The sequence below is a fragment of the Neolamprologus brichardi genome, chromosome 5 (assembly GCF_056152115.1).
Source record: "Neolamprologus brichardi isolate AB-2024 chromosome 5, ASM5615211v1, whole genome shotgun sequence".
Classification (NCBI taxonomy): Eukaryota; Metazoa; Chordata; class Actinopteri; order Cichliformes; family Cichlidae; genus Neolamprologus; species Neolamprologus brichardi.
The window spans coordinates 19,831,378-19,856,821 of NC_142108.1; the positions used below are offsets into that span (position 1 = coordinate 19,831,378).

Sequence of the window (25,444 nt, forward strand, 5' to 3'; positions counted from 1 at the left end):
GCCTACCTTTAGGGTGAACTTTCAGTACACCTTGTGGTTAACCAAATAACAGCATATTTAGTCATGAAATTAGAGTTGCAGGAAGATACATAGATAAAGTACCATCATCAAAGATCAAGTAATCCTGCAAGATGTTTGACTGGAAAACATCTCAAACACAAGCAGCTCTTGCTAGCAAACAGCAATTCCATCATGTATCAATGAGACTAGGGCAGTACCTTCAACTTCATAAAAACTGCAAGCTGTCTATGATATATTTTCCAATATATTTTCCAGAGTATAGCCTATACTCATGTTAAAAACCACCTGCTATGTTATGCAACTGACTAGGAGGCAACATGCTTTCTCCTTTATTTCTCCACAGAGCACATTCATATCCATTTTTACCAACTTATTAAAGAGTATTGATTTCTGATGCCTTTTAATTTGCTGTGATGAACTGGATTGCAGCTTGATTGTCAGATCAAACCGAAAGCCAGGGAGTACAAGAATGCCAGTCCAAAGTATCTTTGGGAAATAACTGGCAGTAAAGTGAGTAACACAAGATTAGTTTAGTACATTAACTGTATCCCTTATCCAGAGCTGCTACACAACATAAAAAATTAACCTGTGCAAGAAAAAAAAAGGATCACCAAGCACAGTTCTGTTTTTCATCTCTTGAGCTGATACTGGTACAGGGCTCACTCAAGCCTCTGAAGAGGTGATTACATGAGGTAGAAATAACATTAACAATACACTTCTGGAGCAGGTGCTATCCTCAACCTCTTCACAGACCGTGTGGGTGCTGTGTGTCATGGTGAAATTGCTGAAAATGCGCAGGTTTGAAAATAAACATCTATTACGTGGTTCTTTCCGCTCATATTTTTAATGCATATAAAGTTTAGTTAGTTTAGACAACAGAAATCTGTCATTTTTAGAGCTCGCTGAGTGCAGTGAAAACAGATATCACCATAAGTAACTTTGCAATTATGTACAGGTATGCAGAGGATCTGCAGGGATTTTAGATTGTAGGCAGACTCTGTAGCACTGCCTTATATAACAGGAGTGTCTCTCCTTTCCGAAAATGAGTAATGCCGCTAAAAGGCCATTGGGATAACTGGAAAGAGTGTGGTGGAGCATCTTTAACCTGCTCCCCACCTACCCACAAAACCACCTACTCTCTCTTTTCTGACTCCCTGTAATATATGGCTCTCCAAAATTCTGGTTGTCTTAGGAGTAGAAGTTGTGCTGTATCACAAATCTGAATCCTGAAATTCTATATACTGTTGTCAACATTTATAAACTGCTATAGGTTTAAAATCCTCTCTCCAGCCATCCATAAATTTTAAAGTGGAAAATCAAACATTTAAAGCTAAAAGAGCTCAGAAATGCAAATCCCACTAAAAGTGCCGCAAAAGAAGCACCTTTTCTAATGAAAATTAACAAGACTGCATGGAGTTTTCATCAAAAGTGGGGCCTCTGTATTTCCTGAAAACCAATATTATTAGATAAAAGATATTTGGAGAGTGTCCAGGGTGCTTGAGACACTGTCTAGAACAGACATAAAGAATCTAGTGTGACAGCCTTGAGACGTGACACTTCCCTGTGCTTTGAGTGGTCAGCAAGTCCAAAAAAGTATTATATAAATCTAGTTCATTGTCAAAGGAGCTGAAGGACAGCAGGTCATTTTAGATATGTATAATGAAGGATTGCAACATGTGTAGAATATGTATTTACTCCACACCCGTGTTTACATTTGAATATTTGTATGTCCACATGCTCGATACAACTGCAAGATTGGCTCTGACATCAATGTTGTCCGTGTGCTGTCACCATAGTAACAGCCTCTTAGGGACAAGGATTTTGCAGTGTGGTGCCATTTGATAGAAGAAACTGTAGTGCAAGTCATTTTGCACTAACAAATCTCACAACAGGTATCTTTAAAACAACCATGAGCATCATTTCCAGATCTAAGAGACTCTGGGGTTGGTTGTAATTTAATTCTTGCTGCTGAATTTAAATTAAAATCCAATGATTTTAGCGCCTCGAAAGTTTAGACAAACATTTTTCACATTTATTGAGTCTCGTCAGCCTGAAGACCCTCGTATCTCTGAGCTTTGGTTCACTGTGCACACTTTACTCTTATTTTTTTGCGCCGTCTAATGTTGGATATTTATTATTACATGTCTAATTCATTGTGTCACGATGAGAAACTTGCACAGACAGCCATTTCAAAGTGAATCACATTAATGTGGATTTCGACCTTCAGCAGTCATTGCAGTCGCATAAACGCAAATTCAGTTAACGGCAACAGGCTGTATCGTTTTTATGAATGCGGAATTCAGAATTAATAACTACCCATTGTTAAAGCTATTTTGCCTTGTGCATTTGAAAGGATGTTAAATATGTTTTATCTAATAAAGAGAAACACTCTCTACTTAGTTCTTTCCTGAACAAAACATGCACTATATTCCCCTAATGTGATTTATATCATTCGTAATTAACCACAGGCTTTTTAGTCGGTCATACAGTAAAAGCATACGCAAAAGTGGAATCTGCGTCATTAAGCTCGCAGGCACTACCTCACTGTGCTTCTCAGAAACTACTCAATGCTCTGCTCATCCTTATGTTACCATGGCTGCATGTAGTTAATCCAGCATTTGTAAGTCTGTGAATGGACTCAAATGGCTCCCTGCTTAACAGGTCCAAGATGTTTGTCTTTTTGTCTGTGTCTGAAATCAGTTCCTTCAGTGAAGGATTTCAAATACAGAGTGGATTTTGTTAATACCACACCAGACATGACAAGAATTTATCCCAGTACATTATGTTACATCTTCTAGATCTTGAGAAAAGACAGAAAAAAGTTATTCCAGCATATCAAACAATGTTGTTAAATCAGCACAATTTCTTCACTGTTTTATTGAAAAGAAAAAAAATGTATTTATTTATTTTTTCACTTCTTTGCTGAAAAGGCTTTGCTCTTAAATCCTTTTCTGACCAAAATATTTTTTTTCTTCACAATGCTGTACTCATGTTTGTAAAAAGATGAGTCAACTTATATTTTAACTTAGTTGCCATAGAAACCAAAACCAATAGTCATGGGGTCTGTGATGAAAACCTTTGAAGGACTGAAGGCATGCTTCTCAAGCATTAGTGGAGACCTTGACAGCTATTACAGCAGTCTCTTAAGACATAAAGAAAGACGTCATGTGAACACATTCCCATTTATTCAATGTAACATATAAACACTGCGGCAAAATGCAAATAGTAGTCCAGCGGGAAGGTTAATGCAGAAGACCAATGTTAAAATTAAAATAATAATGTGGAGTAAGGCAGAAAGGGTTCTAAATGAGAAGGCCTTTAAATATTTTAAAAAGGACATCTTTAACGTGATTACATTACAATAATATGTTTAGTCTTGGTGCATTACACAGAATTACTCTTGTAATGATTAGAGCATACAACATGATAGTGTATGTATTCACTGTCATTTATCCATTCATACAAAATGCAGTGTTTTACATTTAAAAGTAAAACCACAAGTAAATGTTAGTTTTTAATGTTGTTTTAGGTGCTTAACACTGCCACCTCACAGAAAGAAGGCCCTGAGTTCGTATCCAAGTCAGGGTCTTTCTCTGTAAAGTTTGCATGTTCTTCCTGTGCTTGTGTGGGTTTCCTCAGACAGTCCAAAGACATGAATGTTAACCACAGGTGTGAATGGTTATCTACCTCTATGTTGATCCAGGGTGTGCATCGCCTATTGCCCTACAACAGCTGGGGTAGGCTCCAGCCCCAACTATGAATTGTATAAGCTGAAGACAATGGATGGACGTAAAATAATATTCAAGCTAGTGAACAAATCCAAGTTACAATAATGTTTCAATTAATACTCTAGTATCATGCATTTAGTCTCCATTTATTATATTGGAGCTTTGACCTGTTCAAGTAAAAATCAGCAGCAATGTATCCCTTCCTGTGTTGTGTCCTTAGCGTTCTGATAAAACTGAATCTCAGTGAGCAAATTCAACCGGACCTCTCCATGATGTTTTAGTAATTGCGATCATTTGTGAGTTTGTTGTTTGTTTTTGTTGTCTTGACATTTAGGTAAATTGACCCTCAAGAGTAATCAGCCATAAACAGTTGGAGAAGTCATTTGAAATTTGATTGGTTTTTGCCTCCTTACAGGAAAGCAGGCTCAGTGTCACAGATGATACCCTCACACTTCAAGCAGAACATTTGGTGCTCTTTGAGGTTACCATAGCTACCCAACACAGTGAGACTGGATGTCCATGATGTTGATCAGCTCATAACTAGTGATGCATGCATGTATTCTGTGTCAAAGCAAACACCCCATAATAATCTACCGCATCATGTGTCGAAGTGAGCTAAGCGGGAAAAATATCAGGTCATGTAACATGCTCCTAAATTTTAGTAACTTTAGTTTGGTGCACTACATTGTTTGGCACTGTTCTTGGAACAAAGCAACAACAATGAACAAATTAGCGAATTTTAAAGGTTTCATATCCTAATAAGTACTGAAGTCTCTGTGCTCGTGTTGAAAGGCAATTTATCTCTGAGTTCTCTTGCGCTAATTCACAGTTTATGAGGCTTGCCTTTGGGTCTTCACCAGCAGTTAACCACTTTCATAAACAGTGGGACTCTTTCCTAATTGCTGCAGGCTATGGTGGATGCAGAAATATTACACTTGATACACTGTTATAGTTAAAAAAAAAAAAAAAAGGCGAGCAGATTTAGTCTACAAAAAAAAGATATTGGATGTGTCTTTTATGAAACTTCAGTGTCGATGATTAATATTACAGATTCTACTTCTGCAACCCACAAAAGAATGTTACACCTATAAAGAGAAACATATAATCTGTCTACATTTCAGTTGAATGAGCTGACCTTTAATCAAATAAATATGTTCCTTGCAGGTACTGGGTGGTACCAGAGAGATATAGGTCACTATATATATTTATATATATATATATATATATATATATATTATATATATATATATATATATATATATATATATATATATATATATATATATATATATATATATATATTTATATATATATATATATATATTCAGAGTATTACCAGTGATGTATTCACTTTGGAAAATGCAGTATAATAATCCTTCTAATTAATCATGGGATGGAAAATAACCGTTAGTTGCTCAATACTTGAATGGGTGTTATTCTCTCACATATGTATATTTGTGTTCCAGTCTGATTTTATTTATTCCCTCGACAAAACAGTCATACGTGAAAATTATGAATAGATTATAAAACATGCATAAAGCCGTTTGCTAATTTTCAACCATATCTCTCTGTCTTCCTACACACCACTGGTATCAAATGATGGTTGTCATAGCAACAGGCTCACAAGCAACAACAGGGCTTTTGGAAGACAAATACATATCAGCATAACAGAAAATCTCTCTTATCCACATTTTCTGTCTACAAACCTGTCTGAACTCTGGTAACGAATGCTAACATGGTTCACGTGGTTCATTCTTTCCCTCTCATGAACAAATTTCCATGTAAACTCTGTAAACGTGGGCAAATTGTTGGGTTTTGGCCACTGAAAATACGTGACATTCAAAGAACGCATGGAAAGTGTCTTGTTGGTGTTCGGTACAGCAGGACAGGCGTATGTAATGAATGAATGAGGAAAGCTGGCACCTTTCTGTTTGAAGTTTATGATCAGTGTGAACTCCTTGGACTGCTCTGATGTCTCCTTTGGGTATAAGGAGAAATTTGAGTATTTCATACTTGAAAAACAAATATAACTCAAATAATATAATTTTAATATTGAAATATAAGTAGAATTTAAACGAGCCTTTAAGATTTTTATGCTTGATAGCAGTTATGACATCGTTCTTAATTGTTATTGTTATCGACTTGACCATAAGCTTAGCACAAGAAAGTCATGTAATTTGTTTAAAACATCTACTATATTGGACAAGGTATACAGCACGTATAACAATGGTTTTGTCCATTCATTCCAAATTCTTTCAAGGCATTTAAATAAATCACATACTGTAAAATTGCTTCCAAAACTGGGACATGGTGTGAAATTTAAAAGTTGACACATTCTCAGCAAATGTTAAGTGTGACTTTTACAGGCTGACGGAGCCAAAACTATTGCTACATTGTTCCTGGGCAGGAAACTAGCAAAGCAGGAAATTCTTCCAACACTTGTTAACAGCCTTGAAGGTAGGGGACTGGTCAGCCAGGTTATCACCCAGTCCCAGACTTTTTCAATGAAACATTTTTGCTAGTTTATACATACTTTATATTTTGTTTATGCAACTAAGACAGCAAATATTATAGCCGAATAGATAAATATGACCATTTAGAATATTTGTTATCGACATAAGATACTCACATATACTTTGATTAAAATTAAAAACTGAGAAAATCAAATGCATATTAATATATGTATATTGATATTTCTGCATTGTATATAATGCATTATTTATGTAAATACGTGTATTAACCCATTAATAATGAAATAAAAATGATATAAAAACTTAAAATCTAAATTTTGCTACCCCAAACCCATCTTTCCTGTCCAACCATGGTCCAAATATTTACAGGTTTACGTAAACAATTCAGGCTGCTCCATACCAGAGTGAAAAAGAAGCTGTGTAACAATTCTGTATACATATACAAAGCATACAGTAGACCAGGGGTGAGCAATTAAGATTCCCGCGGGCCATGTGAGAAACTGGGACTGTTGTGGAGGATTGCACCAATAAGCTAAACACAGTTCTGCTCAATATTAATTTGATCTCTTTATGAACTGCTACTGGTAAGAGTAGATGTTACAATTAAGCCCTAATTGTGGCCCGCTGGGAAAAAACAATTGCTCTTCCCTGCAGATGCACAAAGATATATACAAGAGTAAGTACTGAGACTGCATGTAAGAAGTTCCCTTTAGTGCTGGATACACTATAGGGGCTAACTTAGCTTCTTATTTCTTCTTATTTATAAACACAAAGAAAGCCTCAGATTGATCTATGTTTGTAAGAAATTTGGTTAAGGTCCATCATGTATTAGGTTTGCCCTTATAACTGGGAAGGTCAGTTTGATGGAGTTTATACTCTCTGTTGTACAACCTTGATGAACAACAGTAATGACTCAGTGTTCTTCTTGCAATAGACCCTTTTAATAACAGCCAATCTGGGCTGAAAAAGTAGTTAATAACACCACAGGTGTTACTAATTAAACTCATTATGACACCGTAAAGAGAACAAAAGACACATTGCATTAATGTAATTAGGAACAACTTTGTCTAACTGTCATGTAATGTCACAATGATTGAAGTGTTAAGAGTTTATTTCAGCTCAATCTGGATGTTTAAGGTTTGTCTTATGGGTTGTATTACTGTCTGATTGTTCCATATTTAAGTTTAAATAGAAAGGAAAGCCATTAGCATGCCATGAGTTCAGGATTTTATTCTGTCACCTGAAAACACCATGGGCCAAAGATGTATCCATAAATAACCAAACTCAGTGTGGAGAAAGCATAGCACAGAACAGCACAGTGCCAAGTAGGTCACATCATTCAGAATAAGAATGCAGAATAACAACTTGTTTTTATTGTAATTATGAGCAAATAATAATGTACATTATTAAATCGTCGTACTAAGGTAATGATGTGTTTCCTTCACTCTATGTTATTATATTTTTAATAGGACATTAAAGGACAACATTGTGTTTTTCCCTTTGTTGGTACATCAACGGTTAGCCTGTTCAATAATAATAAAGTCAGTAATAAAATATAATGCATGCACAAAGCATATATCCAGCATGGAAGAAGTGCATGCCCATGAATACCTATAAATCACACACAGGTTTGCAAGCTGAATCACATTAATCACGTTTTAAACCCATTAGATGATGGCAAACTTGATGGTAAAATAAAAACAAACATAAATTATTTTATTGACAGTATTTTATCACACATTCACATTAAAGAAAGTATTTAGCAGCTAAAAGGAATTCTCCTTTATTTTAGTTATATAATAACATATTTGACATATACATAAAAAATACCTTCTAGCTGTCACTATGGAAGCTAATCCTAACCAGGAATTCACAGTAGGCACAACTTTGTGAGCCTATCCACTGAAATAGAAGGAGGATAAAAGGAGTCAGGGACAATGAATCTGTGTGACTAAAGTTAAAACTGTAGGACCGTACGCATGATGTTCAGAGTTTCTATGTGCATTTACATTTTCATGGTTACCCGTGCCACTGAGTCATCAGAGTGCACGAGTTTTGATGGCAATGACTGGATATGGTATTAGAATGGATTCAATATTTAATCACATTTAATTAGATTTGTTTTGTTATCATAATAACACATTCAGTATGTGGATGAATACTGTAATCCACATGTGCGTTTAGTAAGCCAGAAAATGCATTAGCGCACTGATGACGACTAATGAAAAACTCCAAATGCGGAAAAAAAACAAGAACAGTTAACTGTGTGCATGGCCTTGTGGTTCTAAAGCACTTTCATTGCTCTGCAAATTTGTGTTTGCTTTTCAATATAATCCCATCTGTGGAGACATTCACTCAGAGAGCAGAGACAGGAACAAACAGAACACTTCTCTCCATCTGTGACCTCCCAACTCCTCATCCTCCCTCTGAATGCATTGCAACAATGGAGAAGCGCAAGGGAGAGGGAGGAAGACTGCCTCGCTATTCAGGTAGCTACTGATGGTACACAAGCTCAAGGATAGAGGACTGAGTTCAGAGAACAGACGTGAGAAAGCATGCAACATGTATGCAAGATATTCTGAAAAGAAAAGAGGGATTTTTAACATGCAAAGGCCTCAGTTACATTAGTCCATTACTTAGGAACAATTTCAATATTATCGTGAAAATACAAGATCACCTATGATATATGTTTTGCAATTGAATAAAAATGAAGCACTTTAGAGCACTGTGAAATGTATTCCTTTTGACTGCATAATATTCTGTAATTTGAAATATTGAGTAAATATTATGTCATACAGAAGACTTTAAATTTGATTTATTAAATGTTACATGAATGTATACAAAGGTAAACAAGAAGAAAGCTGATGAACCTTATGCAAACTTATTAGTAAGTAATTAAGCTTGCACAATCTTGTTATAGTGTCATATTTTCTTTCTCTGTCTCTCTCAGCCCATTTTTTTTCTTTTTCTGAGCAACGTCTTGAAAAACAGGGAGACCTTGATCAATGATGAAAACCTCAGACTGCGAATTGCATGCACAGCCCAAACAGCTGCAGGGAGTAGCTCAACAACTGTGAATCAGGTAAGTTTCTTTTATTTTCTCTCACTTCCCATGCCTTTTTTATACCAAGTGATGCAATGCAGATCGCTTGCAACTTCACTAAATCACCATACAGTATCATTACCATTATATCAGTCACAGACAAACCACAGGAAGCTTGTTCTGCAGAAGTTTGTTGCCTCTCTGGAGTTTGAAGATCAGTCTCCAAATGCAGTTCTTTTTAATTCACTCTTGTTTATCTGTCTATTAAAAAACTCAGAGGAGTGTGTCTGATCAGATACCTCCAACATAAAAACCAAATGCTGAACATGTCACTCAGCTCATCATCATCAGCCAAAATAAACTGGCAACTGCATCCGTGACATTACAAACAGTAGAACATTTAGAATTTGGCACCTTATCCGTTCCTTCAGCTTCTAATTTTAAACAAAATGTCTCTATTCATGTGCAGTCATTCTGGAAGATTCTACAGCGAACTTGCATTGCATATCTATGAAACCATTTAATTTATAGAAAATTATCATTATCCTATTTTAGCTATGAAACTGAATACACAAAGTAAGTGTGCAAATTATGTTTGTTATGTGTTTAGATCCACTGAAATCTTAAAGTTTGTTACTTCTCTGGTCCAGTTTGCCACAGATCACACAACAGCTGCTGCACTTTGCAGATTTCAACCAACTCTGCTCCAAAACCAGGGCAGTGTGAAATAAAAGTTTAAATTATTTATAAATATATACTGTTGTAGACAACAAAAGGAATTTTAGACCAGACACTTTAGGGGTCTGCTCTCTGTTCAGTTGAGCTATTCCCCATCACTGTGGGTTTGGATAGGAAGGTGTTTGTGTGTCTGTGTGTGCAAAGAGAAGGAGGAACATTCAGTATTTAGTGGTTCTGAATAAACAGACCAGCTGAAATGATGTGCTTATGCTGAGGGTTGCTTTGAAATTGTATTGTTAGTTATACAATAATATTCGTTAATGATTGCCCCTCCATCATTTAACTTCTTTTCCTTCTAATTATTAATGTGTATTATACATACTACATGTAGTATATTTACTGTTTATAAGGTTGGAGAAAATCAAAACATAGCATCCACAACTTTTTGACATTTACTTACCTGGATGGCTGAGCATGCATCACGAAGCTCCTGTTGGAAAAAATACCGATGTCTGCTATTGTTCTGTCCTCAGGCTTAAACTGGTATGGACTAATGCCACGTTTACATTTACATTTGGAGTTGCTGGTTGCAAACAGCATTCATTTCAACTTCAAAGTCATTATGACATCAGGAAACAGATGTTTCCCTGATGTTTAGTATATCTGATTTGAAAAGTAAGTCAGATATGTATTAGATTACTTTGTTCGTGTGTGTGTGTATGTGTGTGAAAAACAAACAAACATGGGTACGTTCTAAAGAAAATACATTCACGTTGCATAATTTGGATTATGGGATTATGTGTCTGAGGAACATCAACATCAATCTCAGAAATATTTGGAGCATTTTATTTAAAATCCTTCTGCAAGGCCACCAATTACACAAAATTCAGTAACAGATCACAGGGCAACCCATTTTAAGCTATGTAGATGTGGTAGTGCCGGTCATCAGTTTCTTTAGTTTCAGTAAGCAACAAATGAGTCAACTGTGGCTTCATCTGAAGTCCATTAAGAGATCTGTTTATTCACACATAGTCGCCGAGCACATTTACTTTCACTTTTTACAACATACTTCACATTTATAGTGTCTTTTTGTAGTGCCAAACCTGACAGTTGCTCAGCATGTCTGCTGAAATCAAAACGCAAAGAGAAATATTGTCACAGGAGAAGAAAAAAATCACTCTGATTTCCATATCATAAGAAAAACAATGTAAAAAAGAACCCTTTTTCATTCCCCAAATTGATTTCACTTTTTATTTAAAATCCATGCTATGTCACAAATCTATATTTTTTGTAAAGACTGATGGTTTATAGCGCTTGTCTAAAAAAGCTTAACTCTGAGTCTGAGGAACAGTTAAACTACGTGCTGTGTCTTTCTACTGCTTTAGGATCATTGAGTTGAAGCTTAGAGTGCTTGCTGCATGAGCTCGTGCTCATCACATACTGTCTAAAAATACATTTTTAAAATGATCTGAATAAAAAAGGTTGATAACAAAACCATTTTTTTTTTTTAAATTCCTGTAGGTCATTAGTAGCATACAAACAAAATAGATCCTATGCATGCTTCAACGTAACTTAAATAACGACATCTTACACAATGTTCATAGGGGGAAAAACAGATTCTCTTTAGTCTTTAGGCCAGCTCATTAGATTTTTTTTTCCCAAAATCTGGACCTGAGTGTAACCAGAACTTGTCATTATTGCTACCACCTTTACAGTACCTAAAGGCAAGGGATGGAAAAAGAAAATCTTTTTTTAGATCCATAAATTATTCATAGAGTATTACAAATGCTAGATACACAGATTAGGTAGAGGCATGCAGTTTTCACTCTGGTTGAGCTAACATTATTCAGACCTCAAACAGTTTTGTGTTTTTCCTCTCATCTACCTGGCAGAGAACAAGCGCTGCACTGCCTCAGACCTGTGTCAATGCACTCAGCATCATTTTCATCTTTGGCTTTGACGATCCCCTTTCATGAAGAACTTTTGTACTTGCTGCGGTGCTCCGAATAAAATTTTAAATTGATTTTTTAAAAAGCTGGAATGTTCCTGTTTGCCCATCTGCTGTAGGTTTTTTCACACTGTTTATTCACAATAAGTCTTTTTGGAGAAGATTATATGGAATCAAGCATTTTGTATAAAGCCCCGCTTGACTGTGGAAGCTACTGAAAAGATCAGATCGGTCTTTGATTCAACAAAAATAAATAGCAATAACAAAACTCAACTATCTTTGAACTGAATTGATTGCTCTTGGTGGAAAGCTAGTCTGTGAAAATAAACTATCAGTTTGAAACCACATTACAGCGTCAGTATAGAAGATTAAAATCAGTGCCCATATAATAAATGACCTTCAAATGTCCTATGTACTATGGAGATTATTTTAATTAAAAGCAAAAGGCACAGAAATTCATCAAAATGCTTTTCAGGTTACATTTTGCTGATTGAAATGAAAAGACCGTAATGTGTTACATTCACTCAGTGAAACTGTGAATCTGGTTCTCTGAGGTTTAGTTAAATATAGTTGTACCGATTGTGCGGCACCTTTGTGTGGAGACGACTGCTGTAGTGCAGAACATCACTGCACCAGCAACTCAAGTTTTCTTCAGAATAAGGCATTTGTTGCCCTCTAGTGATAATTACAAGCATGGATGTGTTTCCACACAGGACAAAAAGCTCACTTTCATAACTCTGGGCCCAGAGCTTTTTTTGTATCAGCGGCTCCAAATTTGTGTCGACTGAGTTATTTTACATGTGTGATGTAAGATGCACACATGTATTCTTTTTAAATCTACATGCTACAGACCTAAAAAAAACAATTTAAGTTAGCCCATATGGCAAGACAATTGTGGTGCAAAAACTGTTAACCCTGAGCACAAGTCACTGTCATATGTCCCCAACGTTTAAGGTACTGATTTAGAGACATTTAGAGACACGTACTGTGTGAATAACACCATGTACGTACCACTCAACCCTGTTCTGCAAGTCTAAGAACAAGGCTCTATTTTACATTCATTTTGTCTCATTCACACTCGTGTTATAGAAAATAAGTCAGCGTGCTGCTTCTATTTTGTCACAAAAAAAATTTAGTAACCAGTATGAATCTTCCAGTGGGGTTTATTCCCTCCAGTTAGAATTTATAATGCCTACAGTGTCAAATAAATCAGTAGTGAAATGTTCAGCGTGCTTGGGTTTATACACATAAAAATTTTTATAAGCTGTCTTTTTCTCTTGTATGTTTTCCAACTCTGGATGCCGTGAGCCTGCCAAAGAGCTTTGTGTCATTGCACCTTCAGCTGGCACCATCAGAGTCTGTGTCCAAGTCTGAGGTTGTGGCTTCACTTCCAACTAGGGAGGGGTAAGGCCTTGGCTGGTCTAAGTTGACGTAGGTAACCTTCAAACTGATGTAGTGCTCTCCTTTCAGATTGGACAGGATGTGCTGCACTTCGGTAGCCAAGCTATGGAAGGTAGGTCTACACTCGGGCTCCGGGTCCCAACACGCCAGCATGATTACATAGCTGTGGAATGAATAATTGCGTAAATTATTGAATGAAAAGCTGAGTAAGTAAAAGAGTAAGCAGGTGAAGACACTACTGAATAACGGCCATTGTTTTTTCTCAAATACAAAGTAACATAGGATTAAATCCCTGCGATTTAGAGGTATGCAGGGTGGAATTGAGGCCACTAAAGACATCAACGTTACATAATGCCGACGTAGGACAGTTTTCATTGCACTATTGTACTATGTATGACTGTGCAATGACAATAAAGAGTTATCTTATCTAATAATGCCCATATGCTACGGGACAGTGAAAGGGTGCTAATTCTTACAGGGTGTCTGGGCAATACTGTGGCTGCAGAAGCCGACGTCCCTTCAACAAGTACTGCGTGATGTCATAGGGGTCCACCTCTGGATACGGGCTAGCACCTCTGGTTAACAGCTCCCACAGTAAGATGCCATATGACCACTGTGAAACAGATAAAGAATAATATATTGTATGTATATTGATTGATTGATTGGTTGAGTGATTGATTTAAAATGATCTTCTTTGGCTTGATTAATTAGGCACACTTACAACATCAGACTTGGTTGTGAACTTCTGTGTTTGCAGGCTTTCAATGGCCATCCACTTTACAGGGAGCTTCACCCTTTTGTGATCTTGAATGCTGTAGTACTCCTTGGCATAGACGTCTCTTGCCATACCAAAGTCAGCAACCTTTACTGTGAAGTTTTCATCCAGCCTGTCAAGACAAAACATCTTAAGAATGGACTATCTAGTTCAAATAACATATTTCTACTTTACATTTCTAACATGTAGACTAGCACGTGTACAATGAGTGTCAGTGAATATCAATCATGTTCTCTATGATGAGATCTAATGGTGTAAGCTTATACACGTTGAGTAAGCTATGTGTTTAACATCTAAACCAGCGGTCCCAACCCCCAGGCCGGTCTGTGAGTCATTTGGTACCGGGCCGGGAGAGTTGAGGCTCGGGTGTGAAATTTATGGTTTTCGGGCTTTTTAGCGGTTTTTATTATTTATTTTATTTTTCCCGTGTGTTATGAATAAATGTTCCTTTTTTTGGTATCGGTACTTGTTTTATTTTGTTGCATTCATCTGCAACACCTTAAAGGCTGGTACATGAAAATATTGTCGGACATAAACTGGTCTGTGATGCAAAAAAGGCTGGGGACCTCTGATCTAAACTATCTTTCAAGTAGAAAAAAGAATCTAAAATGATTTTTTTTTTCAAAATCATGTTAATGTACATTTGTCACTTTTATCTAATACTTTTTTTAACATTGCAGAAAATAACTAATAATTTTAAAAGATGCCTGAAAGCTGATGAATTTATTAACAAGCTTTGTAATGAACATCGAATTATTTTCATGAAATAATTTCATTTTGCTATATACAACTGACTACAACAATGTGTTCACAAATTTAAAACGGCTAAAACTGCAGAATTATTTCCCCTTATGGCCAACAACAAATAAGTTTTCTTGTAGTGAGTCAAAGTCTTTCATATCAAGGCCAGTAATCAGTGCATGAGTCACACTCACATGCAGTTACGCGCAGCCAGGTCTCTGTGAACAAATTTCTTTTGGGCTAAGTACTCCATTCCCCTGGCAACCTGAAGACCAAACCCAATCAGGTCTTTCACTGTTGGATTCTGTAAAGGACAAAGAGTTTGTAAAACCAAAAAAAAAAGAGAGATCTAAGGACATGTTCTGAAATGCTAAAACTTGTAATGGCGTGAATAGAGCATCTTCACAGTCCCCACAGTTTAATTTACCCTGTTCTTAGAACGGATGAAATGGCGCAGATCTCCATGCTTCATATATGGCAGAACCACCAGGGGGAGCCCTTCTTTGGGCAGCATGATACCCAGCAGTGACAGTATGTTAGGGTGGTTAAAGCCTTTCATAATGATCCCCTCTCTGAGGAACTGGTCTACTTCCCGGAAATCTGTTATCCCTGTTAATAAAACACATATAATAAAATACTTTAATCTACCAGCCAGCAGCTCACAAAACACCAATTTCTTTTATGAAATAAACTGATATTCACTTACTGTTCAGTGATTTAATAGCACAGTGGATTTCTTTCTTGTTGCTGTCTAACAGGTATCCATGATAAACTGTCCCAAAGTGACCTATATTAGAAGAAAATTGCCTTATAGGAATTCTGTGCTAAATTGGCAAACTAGTAATAACAATTGTACAATACTGAGGTTCACCTTTGCCAATAATCTGACTATCCTCAATTGAGAGCATCTCAGGTGGGATTAGCACATCTTTGACCTCTTCAAGAAGATTGGAATTCAGGCTAATCATTGAGATATTGTCTCGTGGCATCAAAGGAACAGACAGATGATCAGAGCTGGCACTGTACAATAAACCCTGGAAAGCCAGTCCTGCTGAACCTGAAGTTTGATAGTAAAGATCTATTGTAATGCATTAGAGAAAAAACATAAACAGGCAAATAAATAACTGATAAAATCTGAGTACATGCGAAGAATGAAAAGCATGAAAGTATTTAATGGACTGGGATAAAAAAAAGATTATCTATGCTCAAGTTGATAATGTTCCTCAATAATAATAATGTTCCTAAATAACTTTATTAGTCAGGTTGTTCTTTGACACATTAAACTGAATCAGTTCATGGCTTGAATCTCTCACCCTGTCTGTAGTCATCTGTTGGAGAAGAAGAATTATTGTTGCTCAGGCGTAGATTGTGTGACATCATCGCTGATAAGCGATTCTCTATGGTGGCTGGAGGGGTGAATTCAATCAATCAAAATCAATTGACAAAGAAAAATCATAGAGATAGACAGGACAAAATACATTCTGAAGGTGTGCATATAAATTTAAAGTAATAGAATGGTCATTTTTATAACAGTTTTTAGAATACACAGTTACAAGGTGCTTCATGCCACCTGCTAGAATATGATCTCAGTGGATTAGCTGAAACCTTATGTCATGAGCTTGGTCATGTAGAGCTTTTTATATATATATATATATATATATATATATTTTTTTTTTTTTTTTTTTTTTTTTTTTTTTACTAAATTGTGAATGACACAAGGGAAGAATCCACTGAGGATAATGTGTGAAGCACCAGTTAGCAGCCGAAGGTCAGCTAAGAACGACTGAGAGATGCATGTAATTAAAATTTGTTGCAAGATTGCTTAGTAAAGTATGTCAGTTTATTGAAATGCATCATGAAATAGCAAAGTCTTTCTCACCTCTCTTTTTTTTCCTGAAATTAATCATAACAATTAATGCAAGGGCAGCTCCTACTACCAGTGCGGCAAGGATGCCCAGGACAATGCCTGCAATCGCATTGTTTTTGAAGCTGTCATCAAAGAGCACTGTACCCATATCATAAACGTCATGGTTCACAAACACCTGCAGCAGTGGAAAATATGATCCCTCTTGTTAAATACATTTACTTAAATAGGAATCTCCATAAGTGATTTAGGATGGCTTAAACAGATGATTCTTACCCTAACAGGCAGCCCGTTGCTGGGAACAACCAGGCCTTTAGGAATCCTGCAGGTCAGCTCATTTTGCAAAACCTGCGCTTTGCAGACCACATCACCAATGGTCATTGTGATCTTCATACATGTTTGTACTGCATCCAATTTTTTATGCTGTTACAAATTGAAAAAGGGTTTAAATGTTAAAACACAAGTAGTAATTGTTGTCTTGTGAAGAATGCAACTACTGTTCCTGAGGTTTTTGTACAAACAGCCAAACAAATGACAGAGTGGGAAAAACTGCACAAGTGTGTGAACATACATGCAGTGAAACCTCGTCCTCTCCTGGTTTTAGACGTAATATACTGTCATCATTTTCAAAGGGAATGACTTGGGCATTAGGGTAGTAGGAAAAGTTACTTTTCCAGACGTCATTTTCCCCATCTATGTGAATAGAAAGCGCTCCAGTTTTAAAAATGGTATCTGGAATTTGTTCTGGAAAAGCAGGAACCCAGCACTCCATGTGTGTGGCATTTCTTGTGCCACTGCAATCCTGAGGTAAAACAAAAAAAATAATATGCTGTTTGCAATCAAGTTAAAATTAATTAACTGAAAAATGTAACTGCATTAGTAAAAAATCCCAGTAAAGTTTTACAAAACCTTACTTACCCGTTGAAGACGCTCACTGAAGTGAAATTTCAGAGTGTACTCAACCACAATTTTGTTAGCGACATCAAGATTCTGACCTTCTATCACCAGCTTGGAGCCTCTGTAAGGCAATATAAATTAGCATACCTGCTAGTTTTGATGAGGAACTTGGTGGTAAGCCTATTAGTTAGACCAGTTTAGTGTCATACCTTTGGAAACTGCAATTCGGAAACACAGAGTTTATAACAGGATTATTCTTGTAGGAAAACATCTTAGTGTCATTCACTTGAAGACTGTCAATAATGACTTTCACAGGTAGTTCCCCAACAGCTTCAGCAGCTTCTGTGTGGCAGACGATTGAAGACAAAGTCCCCTTTTCTTCAGAAACACTGCAAGCAATAAAAATTCAAATAACCAACTATACGTAACTAAGGCTACCTGCTTAAATGCACAGCAAAACCAATGTGTTGTAGCATCTACGTTACTCACTTTTGAATGGTGCAGCTTTTATCTCCAATTTTGACATTTCTTGTTACTCCTGTGTTAAGATATCTGCCTGTTAATGTGACCACTGTTCCTCCAAACAAGGGCCCGTAATCAGGCTTGATTTCTGTTATGCTGGGTGTCTAATAAGAAACACACAAAGTAAATCACATCGTGATTCCAAAATGCATTACAGAAATTATTTCTGATAATTAGAAAACAGAATGGGTGGTGCCATTTAAAAATTGATCTCACCACAAATGACAAGCCAGAAATCTGAGCTGTGCCTTCAACTGAGAAAATGCCCTCCACCTCTCCCTCATTCACTTCCAGAGTGATGTTGAGTCCCTGGTTTGGTGTCTCTTCCTTGATTTTGCACACCAGTCTGCATTAGAGACACAGGGAATGGCATGTCTGTTAGTTCTATGAGAGAATATGAGCCATCTGATGTTTCCCATAAAGGGATGATAAACAACTAACAAAATAAAAGACAAATCATGTGAGAGGAGTGAGTGTTTTGGAAAGTTTCCCCCCTCTTTGGGGGTACACTCCCACTGGGTTTAAATCTGGGACTCTCCACCATTTGACCTTAGAACTGAAGAAGATTCTCGCATGAGAGGTGAAACGTCTTCGAGCAACTCTAAGAAGTCCAGACGCTTTTCTTTCCAAGCTCCCTAGACTACGATGACCTGGATGACTGAGAACCTTCACAGACTCATTTAGGAAAACTTATATATCTAATCTGCCTCCTGAAACCAAACTAGAACTGATTCCACAGGAGCAGGCCTAATAGCTCAAGGCTCTACCTTCTACTCTACTTTTGGAAACTCTAGGAAAAAAAATAAGCCTGTACTCTGAGACCCAAGAGGTCAACTAAATTCAATAAGGACGAACTGTAATCACTCATCTGCCTGCTTTCCTGGGTGTTGCTTTTCTGTTCTTGACATCACTACGCTGTCAGTCTCAACTCTGTTATAGTTATTCTTGTCCAACAATCTTTTTCCCTGCCTCCTCTGAGCCAATAAGCCCCAAATTATTGTTTTGCACAAAGATTTGACAAAAGATGTCACTGAGATGTTAAGAACAGAAGTTTATATGTCTGAATTAATACATCAGTTATATAACCAATAAAAAGCTCAATACCATCATTTTTTAATTAAGTCTGAGCAGCACATTGAGCAGCACTTCCAACACGAGGAAATGGAGCATACGTGGGATTGAACTACTCACCTGCTACTATTGCTCTTTTCAGGCAGGACACCACACACGGTCCCCGAGCCCACAGTAACGATGTGGGTTTTGCCGCTGATGATGGGCGGTCGCAGAGCAGACTGAAATTCTGATCCGCACAGCGTCACTTCAGTCACACCACCAGCGGGGACCATTTTAGGAAAAAACTGGAAAAATAAAATTACCACCATAAATCAGTAGCTAATTATGTGTATGTATAATCAGTGTGACTGGAGGAACTTTATGACTCATTTTGTTTAACCATGCAATGGCTTATCACAGAGTCACACAGAGTGACAGATTTACCTCTGTTATGATAGGTCCGCAAGACTTTTTGTTCCACTGTGAGCTACACTCCTCCTGCCTTGAGCAGATTCCCGAACACCAGCCACAGTTCATGAAAGACGGAGCATTCAAACACATGGGGCACGTCTTAAAATGTGCACACCCTGGTCCTGTAGAGGGCACCCTGAACATCTTGATTGTGGAGAGAGTAAGATGAGGGTGTTATAAAAGACATACAAGAGAAAATTCATCAAGAGATAAGCAGTACCTGTGGCAGGTATTATGAGTGTTACCTTATTTCCAACCACAAAGAGAAGTGAATCCTCAGAGTACACAGCTGCGTTCCTCAACACTGCAGTCTCTCCCAATGAATAGTTGGCAAAAATAATATGGTTATAGGAACTTAAAATCACCTAAACATGTGAAACAGAGAGGTAATGTCGCAAGGATTCATGGAAATCATAGCAAAAACATCTACATTCAGTACTTTATAATGCATTCCAACTTCAGCGTACTCTCCAGCCCAACACCATGTTGTTACCTGGAGTATCCTCCCATCTGACGTGCCAAAATGGCCCACCGTATGAGTCCCAATCGTGTTCACCAGAACTGAAGTAAACAGTACATTTCTCATCTCGCTGTTGAAGAGATCGATTCTGTAGTATGGCTTTGACACCAGAGTGGGCTTATCAGTGCATCTGCTATCAGAGTTCTGTACAAGCAGAAAAAACACATTTACACATGGACAGCTCAAGGAGTTTCATCTTCAGCATATCTGCCTCTATCAGCACTGGGCTCGTTCTAGAATAAGTACATGAAGACGTGTTTGTGTGACAAGAAAAAGGGATAGAAAAAAAATCTTAATGTTATTCATTTATAGAGGAAGTGCTGTAGTTTCCTCCAGCCATGGTAACAAGCCGTGATTGGAAAGTCATAAAACAGCAATGACCTCAGCTTTGTTGACTTGGTGACTGTTTCTCAGAGTAGTTTCTGTCTTCTGCTGAAACTAAACATTTGCATGGTGGGCGTGCAAAACATGAGTTAGACTGGTTTAAAAAAAAAGGTCCAGAAAAAAAGCAGGTTTTGCAAGACTGGTGAGTTAATTAAGCTGACCTGCTCCAGCATGCCCATATTTGAGTTCTCACTTCAATGTCCAATTTTCACACCATTTGAGCTTCTCAGACTTTAATGCTTAAATAGAAATACAGTTCACTGTATTGAACACACCAGATTCAATAAGTAAAAATCTGGGATTCTAAAGACAGCTTCATGACTCTTTTAACTAATATTTTCTGACTGATTTTCTTCCTCCTTGCCCCTCACTTCTTTCATATTCATCCTATTTCCTACTCAAATAGAGATGAGTACAGTCCAACACTGATTCTCCCCTTGAAATTCCACATTTTTATCAGCAGGATTTATAGCTTGTGTTTCCTGGCACACATTCCCGTAGGTGTACATGCCTGTGGGAGCTCAAAGGACACAGACTGAGCGCCATAAAAGGAAAGACCACACCTTTATTTTATTTTGACGTGAGGAACCATAGCTACATTCAAGGTGTTTCAAGAGAGAGGTGTGCATGTTCTTATAAGGCTGAACCTGCCTTTACCGTCCAGTACCTTTCTCTTCTGTATTGGTTTGTGTATTTGGAAGTTGGGGAGGAAATATTCCACAGTGAAATCCACTAACCTGCTAGGACTGGAAGGACATGTGGGCTGCCCTGAGGCAGTTTGTGTCCTCTCAGTTATTTGTTTTAAAATGAAAAGAAACCGCAACTGTTTTTATACCAAAGCCTTGTACTACAAACAGTTCACACCTTTTCATTGAGAAAGACTGAAACTTACTGACTGAAACAGAACAGAGTAATGGTGTCGCAACATGCAGGTCACACCAGTGACTCATCCACCCCTCCCTGTTCTCTCTCTCGCTCACACACTCACCTTCACCAGATTTACCGCAGGCAAACATCATTTTAATTTTCAAGATTTATGGACTAACTTCAGTTTTACTTTGAATATACAATCCTTTATTGCTCAAGAAAATAATAATACTGTACTGTAAACCACTTTGCTCACAATGCTTGTCTGGACAGACCATTTCCTGTATGGGCATATAGTGACATTCTGATGACACTCGAGCATGAAAAAGAGTTACTCACTTCATGTGGGCAGTTCTCACATGGCTGGAAGTGGCAGAGACCTCTGGATAGCTGCTCTGTACTTGACTTACAGCAGGCCTCCTCACCAGCCTCGATTTCTTGGTTTATTTTAGTTAAAGGTAACGCACAGAGGGCTGAGTTCTTCTGAGGCTGGCCATGCTTGTTTACCTCCGCGAACACCCCATACAAAACATTTTCTCCCTCAGCTACCCTCAGCTCATCAGCCAAGTCCTTCCCAACTTGCCCGAAATGTGCTGCCTGTAATCCATTATAAACAGTACCCTTGAAAGCCCCTCTCCTTCTTCTCCTGCGCTTTGGCTCGTACCGACACTCCACAATAAGCTCTCTGTACATCCACATCTCTGGATTAGAAATAGACAGTCGTCCCAGACGAGTCTGAAAAGCTGAATCGTTTTTGTAGGGATTTTCCCTTTGCAAGGAAAGAAAGTAGACATAATCCTTGGCAGAGAAACTGTAGATGTAGTTAATGCTGTAAGAGTCACGTAGTCCAGGAAGCACTGTCACGTTTGTGACCATCTCAAAGCCATCTTCAGTTGAAAGTGGCCTCAGCACTGATAATGACCTCCTTGGATACGTCTGTGTTATTCTGTCATTGACAGAGGCTGCAACAAAGAAGTATGATGTCTGCCCATCTTCAGCGATCATGGCCTTGGTACCAAATGGGCTGGCCACACAGTCACGACAGTAGGTTGGAGAGTTCCTTTCTTTTGTGTATAAACATTGAGGTGCAGGGGCTTCAAGGGTAATGTCAGTAAAGTAACAGATCCCATACCGAGTACTTCCACAAATGTACAAGTATGGAACTAGATTTAGATCAGGATCCAAAAGCAGAATCTCGTTGTCTGTATCCACTGGGTCCTCAGGTTTAACTTCTACATCGCATGCCAGACAGGTTTCACAATCAGGACTGCCTATAGGTCCAGTTTTCACCTCCCATATTTTATTCATAGAACTGTTGACTCCCACTACCGCATTCTGATATCCAATGTAAACCTGTTCATTATCCTGGTTCACTGCAATGTTCTGTATTGGTTTCTGGGTTTGGAAGTGGGGGAGGGAATATTTTACAGTGAAATCTATGGAACTCTGAGGTGTAGAAGGACACGTGTGCTGCCCCAAGGCAGTTTGTGATTGCATCCATATCCATACTGTCAACAAGGCAGTCAAACTGACCATTTCCACTTTATGGTCTGCTGTGAATAAATGCTACCTGTAAGACAGTTTTCTCGAAGTAAACATTCTGGAGAACCAGCGGGAGCTCTGCAAGAAAAAGCAGAGAAGGAATGTTGAGATTTACCAGACAGGAAGCTGTACCACTGGATTCTGACATTCAGCCGAGATTCTCCACTTCATACTGTAAACATTTTACAGCTTACTTAATCTGAGACACAGCTGGAGAACTGAGGAAGGAGGAAAGTATCAGCTGCTTTTTTTCTTTTTCTTTTTGAGGCTCTTGATTAAGCATTTCCTTATCTTCATTTCCTTACCTTATCCTCTTAAATGCCTCATTTTAAAAGGTAGTATTACCTAATATACGCAGCCACGGCATGTAAAACCCAACAAGAATTTGCGAGGATAACGATACAATCTAAAGCGGACAAGAAACAACGCGTTGTAACATGTGGAGTAACCATGGGAGCGTTCAGCCCACCAAAACTACACAAAATACATACAGAGTAACAACTACATTACATGTGTCAAATACACAAAAGTAATAGTTATTATCAGTGCAAAACGGTCATGGAGGCTTATATAGGACTACGTTACTGTAAATTTCATATTACTATATGACATAACTCCTAATGAAAACCATGATACTACTACAGTTAGAATCATTTGTATTAACTCGAACTGTTTGGATAGGAATCATCAACATGGACCAATAGCTGAAAGTTCTCCGGAACCAATAAAATTTAAAAAATCTTTAACAACTTCTTTAACAAATTTGAATCCCTCAGAGATACGTATGCTAGTGAAGTTCTACTCACCTTACAGTGACTGAATACCTCTATCAGTGAGTTTACACTGGCACTGAATTCCCCCATTCCTTTAAGACTTCACGTCAAAAAAAAAAACTAAACAAAACAGGAAGTTACTAACCCTTCACAATAAAAGCATTCCAGGCCAGCGGTCTTGTGTCTAAAGGGTGATTTAAAAAAAAAAAAAAAATCAGGTCATCAGACCTACAGAGAGATTTGCATTTTTACAGTTGTATGGTACTGTATAGACGGGAGATCTGGATAAATTATAAGCCAATTTTCATTGAAAAAAGAAATACTGTGGAAATTAATATCCTTAAATCCTGCCATTATCGTGCCATTATTATCTTATCAACCCTGTTTGCTAAATAAAGGTACATCTAAATGTCTGGACCAATATTCATTTGGCTATTATTACAAAACAAACGATAATTCGTGTCGTTTTTGTGCTGTAAAAATGAGAATGACACTGCCCGTTCAAACAAGTTTTCTAATATGATTCAACGTTTAATTCTTTTAAACTGTTAAAGACCGGAAATGCCATCATCATTCTGACTCGCTTGACTGTGGACTGTGATATTCCCTAAGTGGGTTCTGCCCTACCAAGCCGCGCCTGCAACGAGAAAGTATGAAGTAGTTGCGAAATTTGACCATCCGCATAATTTCCTCTCCAAGATAACTTTGTCATATTTCATCCTGAAACATATTTCCAGTCAGACTTAAATTTTTGTGGAAAAAATCTTGGCTTATGAAAGCAGTCTGTAGCTTATATCAGCGCCTGAGGGACATTTGCCAAAAATAGATTGCTTTTGGATGAGGAACAGTTTCTCCTCAGCAGCCAGGAAGTTATGGGAAGAATGTATTCCATTCTCCAGACAGATCACCTAAAAATATATTAGTGATATAAAACTTTGCTCTGTTGGATGATGGCACATGGAGGCTGTAAAAGTTGAGGCCACAATGACCATCACTGTCAGTGTGCCAACAGAAATGCTATAATGTGGATTTATACTCCAAAGTTAAACATCTACTACTGAATCCAAAGTTCAAAGTAAACATATGCTGCAGTGTCACTCAGCAGGCTTTCACTTCCAGGCCTAAAACCATAAAAATCCAAAAGCAACCATTACTCCTAATGTCATAGAAAAAGTCTGAGGTAGTGCAGGAGCAAAAACAAGAAAAGAAGTTTTTTTCTTTCTTTTTTTTTTTTTTTTAACTCCACAAGGACTTGCTGGACTGAGTCAGAGTGAGAAACTAATCAAACAATCTGCCAAAAACAATAGTAGTAAGGCCATCATGTTTGCTCCTCAGCTTACTGATCTTATCTTATCTGTGTATCTGACAACCTGACTCATAAGACATGGGCCAAGCAAACAGACTTAGAGCTCACTGCAGTTTAGAGTTTGATTTGGCCCATACAAGGAAAAAAATCTATTTTGTAGCTAAGAAAGAATATTAAATCCCCAGAAGACTGTTTAAAGTAAGGGTATTCAAACTTTTTATTATTATTATTATTATTAGTAGTAGTAGTAGTAGTAGTAGTAGTAGTAGTATTACAAATGTTTGTATCATGTGAGATAATAATGAACAGTTCTTAGTGAGAAAATAAAAGTAAACCTATCATTTTGGAAGTGGAACATAGGCCGAATAACTTACTTCATCTGTATTTTCACATTATTAATTTGTTATTTTGTGTCCAAGTCATTGTTATAAACACATTT

The 25,444-nt window shown here is 37.5% G+C and overlaps 1 protein-coding gene across 2 annotated transcripts; it reads right to left on the reverse strand.

Annotated features, from left to right (window-relative positions):
- Window positions 1-10,937: 10,937 nt before the first annotated feature.
- Window positions 10,938-23,787, reverse strand: LOC102792522 (macrophage-stimulating protein receptor-like). Of its 2 annotated transcripts, none has more exons than XM_006783140.3 (21): window positions 23,733-23,787; window positions 21,724-23,004; window positions 20,107-20,277; window positions 19,859-19,978; window positions 19,587-19,757; window positions 19,281-19,447; window positions 18,306-18,435; window positions 18,057-18,193; window positions 17,777-17,956; window positions 17,589-17,688; window positions 17,242-17,472; window positions 16,947-17,093; window positions 16,686-16,848; window positions 16,120-16,212; window positions 15,678-15,863; window positions 15,513-15,593; window positions 15,234-15,415; window positions 15,001-15,110; window positions 14,012-14,177; window positions 13,767-13,903; window positions 10,938-13,453 (listed from the first exon to the last, which is right to left on the reverse strand). In XM_006783140.3, exons 2-21 carry the CDS (start codon window positions 22,918-22,920, stop codon window positions 13,228-13,230), a joined length of 4,095 nt encoding a protein of 1,364 aa, XP_006783203.2. In that variant the 5' UTR covers window positions 22,921-23,004; window positions 23,733-23,787; the 3' UTR covers window positions 10,938-13,227. The 2 variants fall into 2 exon arrangements, with proteins under 2 accessions (XP_006783203.2, XP_006783202.2); XM_006783139.3 differs by having other exon boundaries at window positions 15,678-15,884.
- Between the last annotated feature and the right edge of the window lie 1,657 nt (window positions 23,788-25,444).

Bases quoted from the DNA above. Each gene is read 5' to 3' on its own strand.
- LOC102792522 (XM_006783139.3), bottom strand. From the start codon at position 22,920: ATGGTCAGTTTGACTGCCTTGTTGACAGTATGGATATGGATGCAATCA. The intron at 15,885-16,119 runs GTGAGAGATTCA...GCATTACAATAG, and splicing joins AACAGATGACTACAGACAGG to ATCTTTACTATCAAACTTCA. The intron at 13,454-13,766 runs GTAAGAATTAGC...TTCATTCCACAG, and splicing joins CAGTATTGCCCAGACACCCT to CTATGTAATCATGCTGGCGT.